The sequence below is a fragment of the Heptranchias perlo genome, chromosome 23, assembly GCF_035084215.1.
Source record: "Heptranchias perlo isolate sHepPer1 chromosome 23, sHepPer1.hap1, whole genome shotgun sequence".
NCBI classification, from domain to species: Eukaryota; Metazoa; Chordata; class Chondrichthyes; order Hexanchiformes; family Hexanchidae; genus Heptranchias; species Heptranchias perlo.
Genome location: NC_090347.1, coordinates 44,339,549 through 44,359,371, shown reverse-complemented (window position 1 = coordinate 44,359,371; position 19,823 = coordinate 44,339,549). Strand labels below are relative to the sequence as shown.

Here is a 19,823-nt window from a genome sequence, read left to right as displayed (position 1 = left end):
ACATTCTAGCACTGGTGAAAGAGGGCGACATGGCCATATGAATTGACTTTATTCCACAACAAAGTCTACAGAGGCAGGAATGTGCATCAATGGGTTACAAGACTTCCTGTCACCATTCCTCTAACTCATTTCATCACACAGCATAACTGAAACTCAAAATTAAGAAATCGGAGCAAACAAGAGACTGTGGTGATGAAAGTCCTTCAGTATTTGCGCAGTTACAACAGGGACCGGGCGGCCCAGTGGGTTGGACACTGTCCTTTCACCTTTATGTTTGATGGGATGGGAGCCTGCCCTCTCTGCTCGCTGTAAGAATTGTGTTTGGGGGAATCCCCAACCCAGTCCCCAGTGGGCACTGTCCTATCGAGGAGGTCCAGACATGGTGGATGGGGAAATGCAGTGGATGTAGTGCACATGGACCTTAGGAAAGTCTTTGACAAGGTACCATATGGGAGAACAGCAAGGGGTATGGAATTAGGGGGAGGATAGCAAACTGGATTAAAATGAGTCAGACGCGAGAAAATAGGGTGTAGGAGTTAAGGGTGGTTTCTCAGAGGGATTGGAAGTGGGTAGTGGAATCACACAGGGTTCAGTTCTGGAGCCACCTCTGTTCACTGTGTACATCGGTGACTTGGATTTAGGCCAAGAGGGAGTGGTGTTGAAATTTGCAGATGATACCAAAATAGGAGGTATAGTTAAGAACATAACATAAGAACATAAGAAATAGGAGCAGGAGTAGGCCAATCGGCCCCTCGAGCCTGCTCCGCCATTCAATAAGATCATGGCTGATCTGATCCTAACCTCAAATCTAAATTCATGTCCAATTTCCTGCCCGCTCCCCGTAACCCCTAATTCCCTTTACTTCTCGGAAACTGTCTATTTCTGTTTTAAATTTATTTAATGATGTAGCTTCCACAGCTTCCTGGGGCAGCAAATTCCACAGACCTACCACCCTCTGAGTGAAGAAGTTTCCCCTCATCTCAGTTTTGAAAGAGCAGCCCCTTATTCTAAGATTATGCCCCCTAGTTCTAGTTTCACCCATCCTTGGGAACATCCTTACCGCATCCACCCGATCAAGCCCCTTCACAATCTTATATGTTTCAATAAGATCGCCTCTCATTCTTCTGAACTCCAATGAGTAGAGTCCCAATCTACTCGACCTCTCCTCATATGTCCACCCCCTCATCCCCGGGATTAACCGAGTGAACCTTCTTAATTCTTTAGAAGACCAAAGGAAGCTGCAAAGAGCTATTAATGGACTAAAAGGAGGCAGATTTCAATAGGTGTGAGGTGGTACAACTTTGTTAAAAAAAAAAGCAGCAGTAATTATACTGTGAGTGGAAGTATGGTCAGTGCTGGGGAAGAGCAGGGGGATTTGGGGGTCCAGGTTTACAGGATGCTAAAGGCTGTAAAAAAAAAAAGCTAATGGAATTTTAGGTTTTATCAAGAGGTACAGAATATAAAAGCCAAGAGGTAATGATTAGCCCATATAAAACTTTAATAAGACCTCAGTTAGAGTACTGTGAGCAGTATTGGGCTCCACACTATAGTAAGGATATTGAGGTTTCAGAGAGGGTACAGTACAGATTCACTAGGATGTTGCCTGATATGAGAAAATACAAATACAAAGAAAGAACTAAAAACGTGGGGCTTTTCTTGTTAGAGCAACAAGATTACAGGAGTGATATGATAGACATGTTTAAAATCATGAAAGGTTGGGACAGGGTAGATAGAAACAGACTGTTTCCAGTAGTTGAAGGGTCAAGAATGAGGGGCCAGAGATACAAGATTAAATGTCAGAGATTTAGATCAGAGGGCAGGAGAAACATCTTTACACAGCGAGTTGTGAGGCTGTGGAATTCACTTCCAGGGTTAGAGGTTGAGGCAGAAATTATGTCAACATTCAAGATTAGATTGGATAGGTGGATGAAGGAAAAGGGGATGCCCCTTGTCCATCCCCCCCCGCCCTATCCCGCCCCCTGCCTACCCTGCCCCCGCCCCCTGTCCAACCCCCCGCCCTACCCCGCCCCCTGTCCACCCCCCCGCCCTATCCCGCCCCCTGCCTACCCTGCCCCCGCCCCCTGCCCAACCCCCCGCCCTACCCCGCCCCCTGCCCACCCTACCCCGCCCCTGCTCACCCCGCCCCTAGCCCCCTGTCCACCCCCCCGCCCCTGCCTACTCCGCCCCTGCCCACTCTGCCCTCTGCCTACCCCACCCCTTGCCCACTCCCCCCGACCACCCTGCCCCCTGTCCACCCCCCCGCCCCTGCCTACTCCACCCCTGCCCACTCTGCCCCCTGCCTACCCCACCCCTTGCCCACTCCCCCCGACCACCCCACCCCCCTGCCCACCCCGTTCCCTGCATGCCCGTTTTCAGGCGCAATTGAATTTCTAGGCCGCTGAGTCTTATTGGGGTACGGTCACACAAACTCCTTCTAACAGGAGTCATTAGATGGCAACAAGGAGCAGGAACCGTTTCTCCCCCTCCCTCAAATTTTCTTTGAACACTTTTGTTTACTAGTTATAAAAATATTGGACATGGGGAAATAAAGGTTGTTTGACTGACAGTTAAGAATCTTCCAATCAGGTAACGAAGAGTCTATTCGCTTTCCAATTGGCATGGGTAGGGGGTGCGCCACAAGTATGGGCGTGTTGGGCGACCAATGGTGAGCGTGTGGGGGCGGGGTGGTTGATGACAAGAGGTCATGTGATGACACCTCCCGGAATATGTCCAACCAGAGTTGGCGATCCTGGATGAGAAGCTGTTTGTAAATCAAAGGCCCAGGGTTCGTCTGGGTGCTGAATTTGCCTTGCTCTGACCAGGCAAGTCCTGTGAATACTTTGCTGTGTTACTTCATGACTAGTTGTGCAGAGGCTGACTGCGATGTTACTCCTTCCCGTGCAGCTGAACCTGTTGTATGAGGAGGCCCTGTATACGTTTGTGCATCGCAGTGGAAAACCTGCAGCTTCCCACACTGCAGACAAGAACAAGCTCCTTCACTATCTGCAGAATGTGAGTAAACTAACTCGACACATCTCTCTTTTTCAACAGATAGCTGCTCAAATACATTAAAGGTGTGATTCCCCATGGGTTCAATGGGTAAAAAGAAAGAAAAACTTGTATTTATATAGCGCCTTTCACAATCTCAGGACGTCCCAAAGTGCTTTACAGCCAATGAAGTACTTTTAAAGTATAGTCACTGTTGTAATGTAGGAAATGCGGCAGCCAGTTTGCACACAGCAAGGTCCCACAAACAGCAATTAGATAAATGACCAGATCATCTGTTTTAGTGGTGCTGGTTGAGGAATAAATATTGACCAGGACACAGGGAGAACTCCCCTGCTCTTCGAATAGTTCAGTGGAATTTTTTACGTTCACCTGAGAGAGCAGTCGGGGCCTTGGCTTCATCCAAAAGTCAGCACCTCCGACAGTGCAGCACTCCCTCAGTACTGCACTGGAACGCCACTAGGTTACGTGTAAGTCTCTGGAGTGGGACTTGAATCCACGACCTTCTGACTAAGAGGAGAGGATGCTACCCACTGCACCACAGCTGACACCTAGTGTTCACTGAACCAACACAGCAGAAGCGCACACACCAACATTTAGGATTTCAACTCACTTCAGCTTGTCAGATTCACAAGAAAAATCAGGTTTCTTTTCCACAGGGATTGGAGGTTGGAAATATGAACCAATCAGATGAGTTGGAAGGCACAATCGGAGGCTGTTAGAGCCAATCAGATTAGTTGGAAGGCACAACTGGAGGCTGTCAGAGCCAATCAGCCTATATAAAACATCAATAAGAGCTCAGTACTGTGGCTCCATATTATAGGATAGATATTGAGACTTTAGAGAGTCTACAACACAGATTCACTCAGATGCTGCCTGGTATGAGAAAATACAAATATGAAGAACAAATTGAAAAATGTGTTTTTTTTTAATAGAATGATGCAGATTACGGGCCGATAAGGTAGAAGGATTTAGAATTATGAAAGAATGGGTCAAGGGAGATAGAAGCAGAGTGTTTCCGGTCATTGAGGGGTTAAGAACAAGATTAAATGTCAAGAGATTTAGAACAAGGGGCAGCAGAAACTTCTTCACACAGAGAGTTATGAGGCTGTGGAGTTCACGGCCAGGGTTAGTGGTTGAGGAAGAAAGTAGATCAAGATTAGATTGGATAGGTGGATGAAGGAAAAGGAGTTGAAGGGATATGGGAACAGGGTGGGTATTTTGTGATTACAATGATTTTCTTAGCTGGAAAGTAAACGCCATCAGGTTGGGCTGAATGGCCTGTTTCCATGTTTTAACTTCTTGTATTCCTATGTAGATTGGCTGGAAGGAGAACTGAAGGTTGAAGGAACCAATTATTTTCTCTTGCTGTTGGTTTTGCACTGGAGGCAAAAAAGTTTTAAGATGAGCTGATGGTTTCTGAGATCAGAGTCTTTGTCCCCAAATAAGTTATACACAATATCTAAACTGTGGAAATGCATCTTTTGAAAACTTTTAATTTTCCTCAGATGAGCTTTCTGGGGCATGCCTGGCTGTTGTGTTAGATGAAAGTTTATTTTCTTCAAGACTAGTTGGAACTTCTTTTTTGAGATAAGGAGAACACTCCCTAACTGGCTTCAGTGAGCAATCCCGTCACTGCACTGATGGAATTGCCAGTATTTGGAAATAAAAGGGCCAATTTGCCTGGTCCTTGTGCCCAGGGAATTGAATGTCCCAGGAAAAAGAGGTGTCGACCCAGATCATGTCTTTAATGCTGCCCCAAGATTTCTGGGGTTTTCCTGGACCGGGGGGGGGGGGGTGGGTGGGGGCAAGGGGAAAGAGAACAGAGCCTCAGGGCAGTTAGAGCCAATTAAATGAAGTGGGAGGCAGTGGGCATTGCCACAAGGAAACCCATGGCCTGGAAGTCCCCACCTCCAGCCACGTCCCCTCTATCATTGCTGACCTTATTTGGGGCAGAGGGAAGTTCTGGTCCTTAACAAGGCCCCGCAGAACCTGCCCGGGGAAGGCAAAGATTCAGCATATGTGGGTCCCAGCCTTACTCCCGGCCCTTCTGTTTCACTCCCATTGGACGTATGGTGAGAATGCACCAGAAGAGCCTGAAGACTTTGTAGGTACATGTCCCCAGATCTCCTGAGAAAATCAGTCTCACAGCTTCAATGATCACATCCCCCTCGGTAATCTCTAAATTCATCATCACTGCAAACTGCACTTTGTGTATTTAGAATGTTTCACTGACAACAACAACTTGCGTTTATATAGTGCCTTTAACATAGTAAAACATCCCAAGGTGCTTCACAGGAGCGAAATCAGACAAAAATTGACACTGAGCTGCAGAAGGAGCTATTAGGACAGGTGGCTAAAAGCTTGGTCAAAGAGGTAGGTTTTAAGGACAAGTATTACATATGATAGAATTACATAGAATTTACAGCACAGAAACAGGCCATTCGTAATTAATGTTGGATACACCCGCAGCTTAAGCTCTGACCTGACCATGTCCTGCTGCGCTTTCAGTGCAACCTCTTGTCTTCAGATGTCGTGAGGCCCTTAGTCAAGCTGATACAGGGTGTCTTAAATGGAAAATGTTCCATTCCCCAAAACAAAAACCCTTCACCTTAATGAACAAACAATCATTAAGAAAACGCAAATAATTCCTGCTGTCTCATTCCGATTCTTGAACTGTGAACATTGAGAGATTGAGCCTTGGTCCCACAATAACCTGTTTGGCATCGTCTCGTCTCTCTTTCTAGGCTTTCCAAATGGACCAGGCAGAACATGAAGTTATTCTGGAGCGGGTCAAACAGCTGAAGGTGAGCTGAACAGCGTCAAATGTTATTTTTTTAATGGGTATGCTGACAATTTAGTGCCACAGTGAGGGGTGTAGGGTATTTATGAATGCCAGAGTGAGGGGTATGGGGTCTTTACGTCAGTATCACAGGGAGAGGTTTAGGGTGTTTCAGACACTGTCACAGGGAGGGGTTTAGGGTATTTCAGACACTGTCACAGGGAAGGGTTTAGGGTATTTCAGACAGTGTCACAGGGAGGGGTTTAGGGTATTTCAGACAGTGTCACAGGGAGGGGTTTAGGGTATTTCAGACAGTGTCACAGGGAAGGGTTTAGGGTATTTCAGACAGTGTCACAGGGAGGGGTTTAGGGTATTTCCGACAGTGTCACAGGGAGGGGTTTAGGGTATTTCCGACAGTGTCACAGGGAGGGGTTTAGGGTATTTCAGACAGTGTCACAGGGAGGGGTTTAGGGTATTTCAGACAGTGTCACAGGGAGGGGTTTAGGGTATTTCAGACAGTGTCACAGGGAGGGGTTTAGGGTATTTCCGACACTGTTATAATGTTGAACACAGCCTATTACGGTGTGAAGATTATTCTGCTGTAATAACTATGCTGAGGTTCCTGTTGCTTTCTCTGTATTTGTCCCACAGCCACCCGCTGCCTTCCTGAAAGTAATAGTAAAGGAAGCAAAAGGAATTTTGGCCAAAGATGCAAGTGGTGAGTATCGATGTTCGCTATGTGTGGGTGGCAATAGACAACACGACTGCTTTTGTTATAATCTCCAGGCTAAAGGGAATCAATTAAATAATATATCAATCCTCGTGGTAACTTTACTTCTCAAGAAGGGTTTTAAGGTTGTCTTGGACTTTGAAATGAGCCATGTTGCACAAGTCAGTAAGAAGGGGGCAGTAACTTGAGGTGAATCCCATTGAGGCAAAGGCTGGTTGGACATGCAACTGAAATAGGGGACTCAAGATTACCCTTAATGCGTTTTGCTCCTGCATTTGCCCTTTGTTGCCCATGTGCCCCACTCCGAGGTGCTCCCCTAGTTGAAGAGGTAAGTCTACCGAGTGGCTGTATAAGTAGCTGACAAACTTCAGGTGACCCCTACCCATATCTGCGACAAACCCTGAGGTACCTGCACCAGTGCCAGGGGTTCTGTAGCCTCATTGCTTTCAGAAGTGGTGCCTTCTGTCACTTGTACAAGGGCTGTGTTATGCCACAGAACTGACACTGGCATGAGTGACAACCAGTTGTTCCTGTGCTACTCCACTCATGCCACTGCTGGAAGGCATCGCGCTATGATGCTCATTGGCCTCTCTAAGGATAGAGCAGTGGGCAGTCTTTGAGGTCTCAGAATCCCTCCCTCTTGGTGGCCTGTGACCATTCTCCAAGCGAGATGAAGCCATCCATGAATACAAAACCTCTATAGCGGCAGTGGGAGCATTGATGAAAGGTGCACCCATTGTGCTTATGACCTGTGTAGCTGAGGTGTCCACCACAGATGCCACTTGTGTCGCCATGTTCTCAATAGCACACAGACAAGCAATGGTCCAACCTCATCATATCTTCTTCCACATTGTGTACGGACACTAGTATCTGTTCAACAAGAGTCTCATGTACTAATAACCTCCACTGTAAAGCAGGATCGATGATCTGTTCCTCCAGGTGGCCTAGGAGGTACACCCTTGACTTTTGCGCTCTTCTTCAAGTCACGTAACTTCTCCCAGACCTCCTGCCAAGTCTCCAAATGGAAATGAAAATTGGGCGAGGTGTATAATGGGCGGCTGATCTGATATCGCCTGTTTTACACTGTCCCCCAATGTCAAAATTACCCCCTTGATTTCAACACAATGAGATGTGGATAAGAGGAACATCTTGCAGGATATTGTATTTGGACGAACAAGAGAGGAACGTTTAAGAGGAGCGCTGAACGTAGGAACATCAATAAAATAGAGAGAGATAAGGAAGGTAGTGACAGAGAGAAAGACGTCGATGGCTAGAGAGAAGGGGGGTAATTCTCACCGTCACTACCTGGGTGGTAATTTAGTGGAGCGGAGTGGATTTCAATGGGTTTAAAATTGGACGCGTTTTACAATGGGCGGGCAATCCGCTCTGTCAGGGTACTACCCAAGTGGCAAGCCTTTTCCGGTATCCTGTGCGGTGTGTGAGAGGTGCATTTAGGAGAGTGTAGGAGGTTCTAGAGTGAGATCAGAGCCTGACCACTGGGATTGCTGTGGCAGATTTCTGTTGAATCGAGTTTTACTCAACTTTTTCTAATCCGGGTGTTCTCATCAAATCTCTTTTCTAGGCTTCAGTGACCCCTACTGTTTGCTGGGGGTGATGATTCCTGAAGAACACCAAGAAGAAGAGACTCAGAGAGCAGACAGTCCCCAGCCGAGGAGAAGGCAGAAAGCGGTGGTGAAAGATTCAATCCCTCAGGATCAAATTCAGAGAACAGAAGTCAAGAAGCAGACTTTGAACCCCATTTGGAATGAAACCTTTCTTCTGTAAGTGTCAGTACTGTCACACAATGTCACTGCAGCCTGCTCTAGTCAATCTCCTGTGGCGTTTCACATGGGAGGTCGGAGAATCTGGTCACTCTCCTGCCTGTCTCTGTCGTTTTCGTGTTGCTGATTCTCCTCTTCTACTCCTTTCTCTTTTACTCTGCTTTTTATTTCTCTTTCTTTCTGTTCTCTCTGCTTTTCTCCATCTTTTTCTTCATTCATTCCTTTCAGGTGGGAGGTGATGGGTGGCATGGCATCTTGTGGCGGGGACAGGAGTGGAGACTTGGCATAGGTCCCTTTGAGGCCTTCCAAAGTCCCGAAACTTTCACTAGAGTAAGGTAATGGATCCCAGAGAGGCTCAATTATCCTCTCCCGATAGAATGGCTTGAGTGGGAGCTGAAGAATGAATTAATTGGAAGGGTGGATCAGCTAAGGTTGGGGCAGCTCCCACTGATGTGGCCCACGCCAACTATGCAAATGACCCTGTCGCCAGAATTGGACAAGGGCAGACGAGAAATCTGCTCTGCGGCACCTATACCGGCAGAGTTGGATCCAGGAATTTCCAGGCCACTGTCTCTCACAACCCTTACCATCTTTAACCCATCTTTTACCTTTCTCTCTGACCTCAGTCTCTCTCTCTCACCCTCAGATTAATATACTTTCTGAAGCTTATAGAACACAAAACTTGAGGTCTTGCTGCAATTATATAGGGCTTTGGTGAGACCACACCTGGAGTACTGTGTACAGTTTTGGTCTCCTTATCTAAAGGATATACTTGCCTTAGAGGGGGTGCAACAAGGGTTCACTAGATTGATTCCTGGGATGAGAAGGATGTCCTGTGAGGTGAGGTTGAGTAGAATGGGCCTATATTATCTGCAGTTTAGAAGAATGAGAGGTGATCTCATTGAAATGTATAAAATTCTTAGAGGGCTTGACAGGGTAGATGCTGAGAGGCTGTTTCCCCTGGCTGGAGAGTCTAGAACTAGGGGTCATAGTCTCAGGATAAGGGGTCGGCAATTTAGGACTGAGATCAAGAAAAACATTTTCACTCAGAGGATTGTGAATCTTCAAAATTCTCTACCCCAGAGGGCTGTGGATGTTCAGTCATTGAGTGTATTCAAGACTGAGATCGACAGATTCTTGGACACCAAGGGAATCAAGGGATAGGGCTGGATAAAGTGGAGTTGAAGTAGATCAGCCATGTCTGTAGTAAAGTTGGCCAGATGGTGCCTCCACTCATTGCTTTATCAGGGAACAGTCATAATCGCCATAATCAATCAGAAAGATAGAGAGGCAGTGGGAAGGATACAGAGAATGGCAAGAAAAGGGTTATTGCATCATGGACAGAGGATAAGTTAAATCTATCTAGAGACAAAAGATCCACGTCCGTGGCAGTAAAATGTTTGCTGTAACCCAGCAACATAAGCCATCACACTGACCCAGTTGGCCATGTTGCTCCCAATGGATTGATTGCAAGTTCCCCTGTGTCACTGACCTCGTTGCCAAGACCTGTGGTTATTAACTGCCGTCTCTTTTATTGCAGGAGTGTCAAGGATTCCCGTCATACTGAACTTCACATGGACATGTGGTGAGTATTCTGATCCTGGAGCCACTGTGCCAAGAACGTGTTGAGAGCATTTTAGAGGAGGAAAGTCCTTAGGGATAATATAAAGGTGAAATTACATTGGCCCAGCTGAGGAGAAGGCCATGCTACAGCAATCCAAAACTAATCCCACTGCCCCGTTCTCTCATCATAGACCTGTATCTTCCTCTGATTCAAATGGTTATCTAATCTTCCTTTAAAAGGTGTAATGGTCTCTGCCTCTGTGATAAACTATTCCATGCTCCAACTCTCTGGATAAAGAAATTTTACCTAACCTCTCTCAGTGACTATTTTAAATTGACAGCCCTTATCATTGACTCCCCAACCAGAGGAAACAGTCTTTCCCTATTCACTCCATCTACTCCAGTGGAAATAGTGCCAGTATCTCAAGCCTCTCCTGTAGTTTCCCATCCCTGGTACACTGTACATTCTATGGCTTTAATGTCCTTCCTTAATGGGGTGCCAAAACTGCACATCATTTATAAACGACATTAATGGATGGGCATGGCCAAGTGGTTACCCTTTGAACGATCTTTTACATAGACCAAGTGCATGGGGGTGATTTTGATGTGGAGCATAGCTCGGGCAGGCGGTGGGTGGGTGGTGTAATTTCTCTACCCACCCAATGGCATTGGTGGGACTCCATGATTGAATTTCAGTAATGGTCAGGCCTCATTTAAATAGAACAGCCAGCGGCTTGTAGGCAGCTCGCTGTTTGGGAGAGTGGGAAATCTAGACGGGGGGGAAGGCTGACACTCATCATTGGCCTGCAGCAGCCTCTTATAGGGGAAGGCTGGAAGCATCAGTGGTTAAAAGGAGCAGCAAATCTCAGCAGAGGGGAAATTTATGAGCACACACAGCACCAAGGAGTTAAACTTATAGAAGCCTTGAAGGTTCAAAACTCTCAAGAGACGGATGAAAAAAATCAGTGCCAGACTTGCTTCTAGCTTTCCCTGACTGCAACTAAGGATAGAAACATCAGAACAGGAATAGGCCATTCAGCCCCTCGAGCCTGTTCCACCATTCAATGGTTGATCAATACCTCAACTCCATGTACCCACCTTTGCTCCATATTCCTTGATATCCTTACCCAACAAAAGTCTATCGATCTCAGTCTTGAAAATTTCAATTGACCCTCAGCACCCACAGTCTTTTGGGGAGAGATTTCTACTACCCTTTGTGTGAAAAAGTGCTTCCTAATTTTAAGATTGTGCCCTCTTGTTCTGGATTCCCCCACCAGCTTCTCTGTCTCTACTCTATCGAATTCCTTTATCATTTTAAACACCTCGATTAGATCACTCCTCAACCTTCTAAACTCAAGGGAACCTAAGCCTGGTCTATGTGACCTGTCCTCATAATTTCACCCTTTTAGTCCTGTTATCATTCTGGTGAATCTGCACTGCACTCCCTCCAAGGCCAATATATCCTTCCTGAGGGGCAGTGCCCAGAACTGAACGCAGTCTCCAGATGGGGTCTCACCAGAGCTCTGTACAGCTGGAACATAACTTCACCCCTTTATATTCCAGCCCTCTTGAGATAAAAGTCAACATTCCATTAGCCTTTTTGATTATTTTTGTACCTGTGCAATAGTTTTTAGTCATTTGTGTACGTGGACTCCCAAATCCCTTTGCTCCTCCAAAGTTCCTAATTTCTGCCCATTAAAAAAATATTTCTATTTGTCTTTCTTGGATCCAAAGTGGATGACCTCACACTTCCTCACATTGAATTCCATCTGGCATTCCCTCCACCCCTCCCCCATCAGCTTTTTCCCACCTCTTCTGATGTATTAAGGCATATTTTCAACTTTCCGCCTGGTATAAAACTGCTGTTGTGGATTGGCTGCCCATTATAGAAACCGTCTGATTTCCATTGAAACCAAAGGTAGTATAAATCGGGCGTTTTTTTATAATGGGCAGTCGATCTGCAAGACCACTTTCACGCCTGGACAGCAATTTGACAATCTACCCCATTGACTCTTGCCTGGTTTGCTTGGCCTTTGGTTCCTGGTTCAAACAACATTCTTCATGTGTGAGTCTAGACAGTGAGTATTGACAAGCTATTCAATCGGGGGGGGGGAAATTATAGGTCAGCCCGATCTGTTCTCACCCAATGCCCAAACATGTGTACCATGGCTGATTTTCCCATCCCTACATGGTAGCACTGAGACCAATTATTACATCCCTACTGGTGCCCAGTTTAGGCCAGCAAACTCAGCACAGACCTCAACCTCTCGCCTGATCCGTTGGGGAGGATAGATGAGCCCCTGAATGGACACATCAATTCATCTGTGAGCTTTTCAGCAATTGTTGAAGGTCAATAGGCTATTAAAATATGGAGGAGATCAAAGCTGAGCCCAACTGGCTCCTCACCCAATGTCTGCACTTGAGAACTTCCAGCCAGAGTCAGCAGACTGCATTCAGGAGTGGGAGCCTGGGCTGATTTTTTTCCCCCCACATCCTCCCTGCAGCTGAGGGGCACTGATGCCAGCTGGAGCATTCCCCCTGCTACCGAGCACAGCCTGGGAATTGAACCTGGGGCCTTCTAGTCTGTGTGACTTAGTACCACGCTGGGCGGTGCCTTTACCCACACAGAGAGTCACACTTGTTTCATTTAGATCCGTGTCAGAAAACTCTGCTCCACACAAAGGGTGATCGACTCGAGGTTAGTGGAGGTAAGAATCCTGGGACCGTTTGGTAGCGGATGTTGTGATGGGGAGGGGCCTGTAGGCTCGTTCTGGAGAGATGAGCTGGGCTGAGGGGATGAGAGGCCTCCCTCATCCATATCAGTGGGCTTTGTGAGGTCATCAAGGGAAGGCAGGACGCCATTTAATCCGGTCGGTGATACTGCCAGTGCCCTTGTAGTGAAATGGAGTTAAATCACCGCTCGGCGTATCATCAATAAAGAAAGACTTTCATTTATGTAGCGCCTTTCACAACCTCAGGACATCCATCAGGACTCTCCATCACAGCTCGCCTACTTCTATCACTGTAACATCACCCGTCGCTGCCCCTGCCTCAGCTCATCTGCTGACGAAACCCTCAGTGTCTTTGTCACCCCCAGACTCAACTATTCCAATGCTCTCCTGGCCGACCTCCCACCCTTCACCCTTCATAAAATTTAGCAAACCCAAAATCCTGCTGCCCGTATCCTAACTCGCACCAGGTACTGTTCACCCATCACCTCCGTGCTCGCCGAACCTACATTGGCTCCCGGACCCACAATGCCTCATGTTTAAAATTCTCATCCACCTGTTCAAATCCCTCCATGGCCTCACCCCTTCCTATCTCTGTAACTTTCTCCAGCTACAACCCTCCGAGAACTCTGTGTTCATCCAACTCTGGCCTCTTGTGGACCCCAGTTTCCTTTGCTCCACCGCTGGCGGTCGTGCCTTCAGCTGTCTAAGCTCTGGAATTCCCTCCCTAAACCTCACTACCTCTCTCCCCTCCTTTAAAACCCATGCCTTTGACCAAGGCTTTGGCCACTCCAGCTAATATCTCCTCCTTCGGCTCGGCGTCCATTTTTGTCTTATTACGCTTTTGTGAGGCGGTTTAGGACAATTTCTTCCTTTTAAAGGTGCTATATAAATGCAAGTTGTTGCTGTAAATTTGGTTTTAAGGGCCTCCCAGAAAGATTCTTTTATGTCTAAGAGTTTGATTGTTTTCAGGGACCTGGATGATGTTGAGTCTGTGAAACACCGACTGGGTGAAATCCATGGGATCGATGGGCTGAAGAGGTGAGGGGAGTTACTCACAGTTTTGTGCATGAATTGTCGAGACTTGAGGGCTTCGTGTGATGGTGACAAATACAGATGGATTCGGCACAGAATTTGAAGAACACCCAGTGACTGAAACTTCCATTATTTTAGCTGTACAGTTAGAGCAAACACATAAAAATAAGAGAACTTAATTGATCATCAACTCAAGAGGGTAGATCCACCACCCCAACATTCCCCATCCCCAATCCACCACCCCAACACTCCCCATCGCCAATCCACCACCCCAACATTCCCCATCCCCAATCCACCACCCCAACATTCCCCATCCCCAATCCACCACCCCAACATTCCCCATCCCCAATCCACCACCCCAACATTCTCCATCGCCAATCCACCACCCCAACATTCCCCATCCCCAATCCACCACCCCAACATTCCCCATCGCCAATCCACCACCCCAACATTCTCCATCGCCAATCCACCACCCCAACATTCTCCATCCCCAATCCACCACCCCAACATTCCCCATCCCCAATCCACCACCCCAACATTCTCCATCGCCAATCCACCACCCCAACATTCCCCATCCCCAATCCACCACCCCAACATTCCCCATCGCCAATCCACCACCCCAACATTCTCCATCGCCAATCCACCACCCCAACATTCCCCATCGCCAATCCACCACCCCAACATTCCCCATCGCCAATCCACCACCCCAACATTCTCCATCCCCAATCCACCACCCCAACATTCTCCATCGCCAATCCACCACCCCAACACTCCCCATCCCCAATCCACCACCCCAACATTCTCCATCGCCAATCCACCACCCCAACATTCCCCATCGCCAATCCACCACCCCAACATTCTCCATCCCCAATCCACCACCCCAACATTCTCCATCGCCAATCCACCACCCCAACACTCCCCATCGCCAATCCACCACCCCAACATTCCCCATCCCCAATCCACCACCCCAACATTCCCCATCCCCAATCCACCACCCCAACATTCTCCATCCCCAATCCACCACCCCAACACTCCCCATCGCCAATCCACCACCCCAACACTCCCCATCGCCAATCCACCACCCCAACATTCTCCATCCCCAATCCACCACCCCAACACTCCCCATCGCCAATCCACCACCCCAACATTCCCCATCCCCAATCCACCACCCCAACATTCCCCATCCCCAATCCACCACCCCAACACTCCCCATCGCCAATCCACCACCCCAACACTCCCCATCGCCAATCCACCACCCCAACATTCCCCATCCCCAATCCACCACCCCAACATTCTCCATCCCCAATCCACCACCCCAACACTCCCCATCGCCAATCCACCACCCCAACATTCTCCATCCCCAATCCACCACCCCAACATTCTCCATCGCCAATCCACCACCCCAACATTCCCCATCGCCAATCCACCACCCCAACATTCTCCATCCCCAATCCACCACCCCAACACTCCCCATCGCCAATCCACCACCCCAACATTCCCCATCCCCAATCCACCACCCCAACATTCCCCATCCCCAATCCACCACCCCAACATTCCCCATCCCCAATCCAACATCCCCTATATTCCCCATCTCCAATCCAACATCCCCTATATTCCCTATCCCCAATCCAATATGCCTAATCAAATATCTCCAGTTCATTATTCCCTATATTCATCCATTTCTAATCCAACAATCCTGAAATTTCCCGATTTCCAATCCAACACTCCACGATTTCCCCATCCCCAATCCAACACTCCTCACTCATCCATCTCCAGCCCATCATTCCCTGTATTGCCCAGGTCCAATTCCACAATCCCTTTGCTTCAGCTGTCCCCAATCTGACATGCCCGCCCCCACCCCCCCGCCATTTATTCCTATCAAGGATTACTTCCTTTTATCCATCACCAGCTCAACTGTATCTGTCTTCACTATTCAGACTGAGAGATGATGTTGAGTGTGATACCCGTGATGTGCAGTGTTTGATGAGCCTGACACTAACCGCTCGGTCTCAGTTACTAACCTCCCGGCGCCTGACGCTAACCTCCCGGCGCCTGACGCTAACCTCCCGGCGCCTGACGCTAACCTCCCGGCGCCTGACGCTAACCGCTTGGTCTCTGTTACTAACCCTCGGTGCCTGATACCAACCGCTCGTCTCAGTTACTAACCTCCCGGTGCCTGACGCAAACCTCCCGGTGCCTGACGCAAACCTCCCGGTGCCTGACGCAAACCTCCCGGTGCCTGACGCAAACCTCCCGGTGCCTGACGCTAAACCGCTCGGTCTCCGTTACTAACTGCTCGGCGCCTGACACTAACCGCTCGGCGCCTCAAACTAAGCTCCCGGTGCCTGTTAATAACCTCTCGGTCCCTGATACCAACCACTCGGTCCCTGATACTAACCGCTCGAGGTCTGATGGATTCTTGCCGACTGATACTAACTGCGATTCCTGCTGCAGGATTTTCAAAGATGTGAAGAAGGCGGCTCGAAAGCATGAGCAGGATGATTTTCTGGGAAATGTGGTCATTAAACTGCAGGTGAGACGATATGGGGGCGGGGGGAGGATTATAACTGCAAGTGGATGGGATGGGGGGTGGGTCTGGCACTCACCAGACCCACCCCCGCCCGAGGACATCAATTTGAGAGACTTGGACCTCACTTACACCTGGTGGGGGATGGGGTGGGGTTGTCAGTCTCTTGGGTGGGGGAGGGGTTTAGGCAGGGTCTAGAGGGTGTGGAGTGGGGGGGTTTAGGCAGGGCCTTGTGGGTGGGGCGTGGGGGCATTTAGGCAGTGCCGAGTGGGGGGGCGGGGTTTAGGCAGGGTCGTGGGTGGGGTGTGGGGGCGTTTAGGCAGGGCCATATGGGTGGGGAGTGGGGGGCGGGGTTTAGGCAGGGTCGTGGGTGGGAAGTGGGGGGGGTTTAGCCAGGGTCTCATGGGTGAGGGGTGTGGGAGGGGTTTAGGCAGGGTCTCGTGGGTGGGGGGTGTGGGAGGGGTTTAGCAAGGCCATATGGGTGGGGAGTGGTCGGGGGGGGGGGGTTTCGGCAGGGTCTCGTGGGTGGGGAGGTGGACTTTCCTTGTGGGTCCCGGGTGGTTTAACACTCACCCTTTGTAGCTCCTTCAGGCTTCAGAGCCGCTCTTACTGAGCGGGAGGGCAGACTGGGAGCCCTGCTCAGACTTGGGGAAAATAGGCCATCGGGGTCCTTGTGAGGGAAGAGGACCCAGATTTGCATACATGTTTGAGGCTCCCACTTGATTTAAGTGAGCGCTTCATCCACTGCCAGGAACAGCGGAGATAAAATCCCTGCGGAGCAGAACAGAGTGGGTAATTGACCCACTCCTTTTACATAGGATCAGGAATAGGCCATTCAGCCCCTCGAGCCTGTTCATCCATTCAGTCAAATCATGGATTATCTATATCTTGACTCCATTTACCCGCCTTGGTTCCGTAACCCTTAATACCTTTGCTTAACAAAAATCTATCAATCTCAGTTTTGAAATTTTCAATTGACCCCCAGCCTCAACAGCTTTTTGGGGGAGAGAGTTCCAGATTTCTACTCCCCTTTGTGTGAAGAAGTGCTTCCTGACATCACCCCGATCTAATTTTAAGTTTATGCCCCTTGCTCTGGATTCCCCAACTGAAGGAAATAGTTTCTTTCTATCCACCCTGTCAACTCCTTTAATCATCTTAAACACCTCAATTAGATCACCCCTTAATCTTCAATACTCGAGGGAATACAAGCCCAGTCTATACAACCTGTCCTCATAATTTAACCCTTTTAGCCCCAGTATCATTCTGGTGAATCTGCTCTGCACCCCCTCCAAGGCCAATATATCCTTCCTGAGGTGCGGTGCCCAGAACTGAACACAGTCTCCAGATGGGGTCTCACCAGAGCTCTGTACAGCTGGAACATAACTTCACCCCTTTATATTCCACTGCCCCTCCCACCCAGTTTCCACCCCATGTTTCTGTTAAACATTCCTCTCCAGTTTTACTCTCGCCGGGATATCGATCCACAGGCCCAGGTTGCGGCCTGACACCTCATCTGGGTTGTCATTATTTACGTGTGGCTTAGACAGTGAATGTCAGCATGCTGTGCAACCTTGGAGGGCCTTCACCAGACATTCACACAGAGACACTTTATATAAAGAGCCACAATCAGGAGTGTGAGGCTCGGTCTGATTCTCCTCCCACCCCTCCACTGGACCAGAGCCACCTGAAGCAATTGTAGTGCCCCAGCTGCTGCACTGGGTGAGATTAGTTAATTGTGCACAGCCTGGTGATCAAACCGGGTCCTTATGCACAGAGTTTTTTAACCCAATAGAGTACTACAGGAGCTAGTGTGTGTAGAATATTTTATACTAAAAGAAAAATGACTTTTAACGGGAAATGATTTTTGATAGTAACAGTTTCAGGCAGGAGACCTTTGGCCCATCTAGCTCACCTATCCATCAGTATCCCCTTGGTGCATTTCTAATAACCCCAAATCCCATTTGTCAGCAAGAACTGTCCAGTTCCATCTTGAAAGCCTGGTTCCACCCTCCATGCCAATATTGACCAGTTAATCATGTTTATGGTGGTGTTGGTTGAGGGAGGAATGTTGACCAGGACTCCCTTCCTCTCCTCTCCCAATAGTGCCCTGGGATCTTTCACCTCCACCTGAACAGGCAGCTGGGGCTTCGGTCTAATGTCTCATCCAAAATTCAGCATCTCCGACAGTGCAGCACTCCCACACTACTGCACTGGAATGTCAGCCGAGGTTATGTGCTCAGGCCTCTGCAGTGGGGTAGTGTGTCTGTGCGTTATGGAAGGAGATGAAATGGGATGGGGGTAGAGTCCACGAAGGGTAGGATATGAAGAGTGTGTGGTAATTGTGGATTTGATGTGTGGAAAGGTCTTTTCTTCGTTCCGTGCTCTCTTACGTTCCATTGTATATTTTTCAGGACCTGCCCTACACTCCTGAAGATAAGTGGTATTCTCTGCAGCCTTGTACTGAGACCTACCCCGATCGAGGGAAGTGTCACCTACAGCTGAAACTTATCCATGAAGAGGTAAAGATGGTTGGGATACACCTGGGGCACAGACTATGTCATAGATAAACACTGTGTGTTATTGAGTAGGAGGGACTAGGGTAAATTCTACAGAAGCACGCTCCCAGCGTGCGACCTCACCCGCACCTCACGGGAGCACACTCCTCAGAGTTTTCGGTCCATTTAATGGGCCGAAGGTCGGGGGTCTTTCCTGGAGGGTCAGGCTTGTGCAGGGCGTGAAATTTACCAGAGTGTTTAATCCGAGGAGGATTTACACTTTATGTTTCTGTTCACAGAGGGACACCGCTCTGAGCAAACGTGAGCCAGTCTTTCGAATCCATCGCGGTCTGCTGCAGCAGTTTGTGCAGTTTGACAGGCTTCAGAAGCAGGTACGATCATTTGGGGTTGTGGGTCAGCTGTGGATGGGTAGGTGGAAGTAGGAGGGCAATATCAGAGAGGGTGGGTGATGGGTAGGTGGGCAATATCAGAGAGGGTGGGTGATGGGTAGGTGGCAATATCAGAGAGGGTGGGTGATGGGTAGGTGGGCAATATCAGAGAGGGTGGGTGATGGGTAGGTGGGCAATATCAGAGAGGGTGGGTGATGGGTAGGTGGGCAATATCAGAGAGGAAGTGGAGTTACATTAGCAGGTGGTATCAATTTGGATGGTTTCTGTAGACGGATGGAATCTTCCCCAGCAGTGAATGAGTAAGTAAGTGTCATCAAAGAGCATGTGGAATAGGTCGGGAGGTGTTTATCAGAGGGAGTGTGATTGGTGGGGAGGTGTTTATCAGAGGGAGTGTGATTGGGCGGGGAGGTGTTTATCAGAGGGAGTGTGATTGGGCGGGGAGGTGTTTATCAGAGGGAGTGTGATTGGGCGGGGAGGTGTTTATCAGAGAGCGTGTGATTGGGCGGGGAGGTGTTTATCAGAGGGAGTGTGATTGGGCGGGGAGGTGTTTATCAGAGAGCGTGTGATTGGGCGGGGAGGTGTTTATCAGAGGGAGTGTGATTGGGCGGGGAGGTGTTTATCAGAGAGCGTGTGATTGGGCGGGGAGGTGTTTATCAGAGGGAGTGTGATTGGGCGGGGAGGTGTTTATCAGAGGGAGTGTGATTGGGTCGGGAGGTGTTTATCAGAGGGAGTGTGATTGGGCGGGGAGGTGTTTATCAGAGGGGG

The 19,823-nt window shown here is 48.8% G+C and overlaps 1 protein-coding gene across 1 annotated transcript in view; it reads left to right on the top strand.

The window, feature by feature from the left end:
* The window catches only part of unc13d (unc-13 homolog D (C. elegans)), a 147,260-nt gene that overhangs the window by 22,147 nt on the left and 105,290 nt on the right, over window positions 1-19,823 (top strand). Inside the window, exons 3-11 of the mRNA XM_068004395.1 lie at window positions 2,905-3,012; window positions 5,754-5,813; window positions 6,440-6,506; window positions 8,101-8,299; window positions 9,840-9,884; window positions 13,564-13,632; window positions 16,081-16,159; window positions 18,565-18,672; window positions 18,948-19,040. Of these exons, the coding sequence (XP_067860496.1) occupies window positions 2,905-3,012; window positions 5,754-5,813; window positions 6,440-6,506; window positions 8,101-8,299; window positions 9,840-9,884; window positions 13,564-13,632; window positions 16,081-16,159; window positions 18,565-18,672; window positions 18,948-19,040 (828 nt within the window). The remainder of the gene's footprint in view (window positions 1-2,904; window positions 3,013-5,753; window positions 5,814-6,439; window positions 6,507-8,100; window positions 8,300-9,839; window positions 9,885-13,563; window positions 13,633-16,080; window positions 16,160-18,564; window positions 18,673-18,947; window positions 19,041-19,823) is intronic.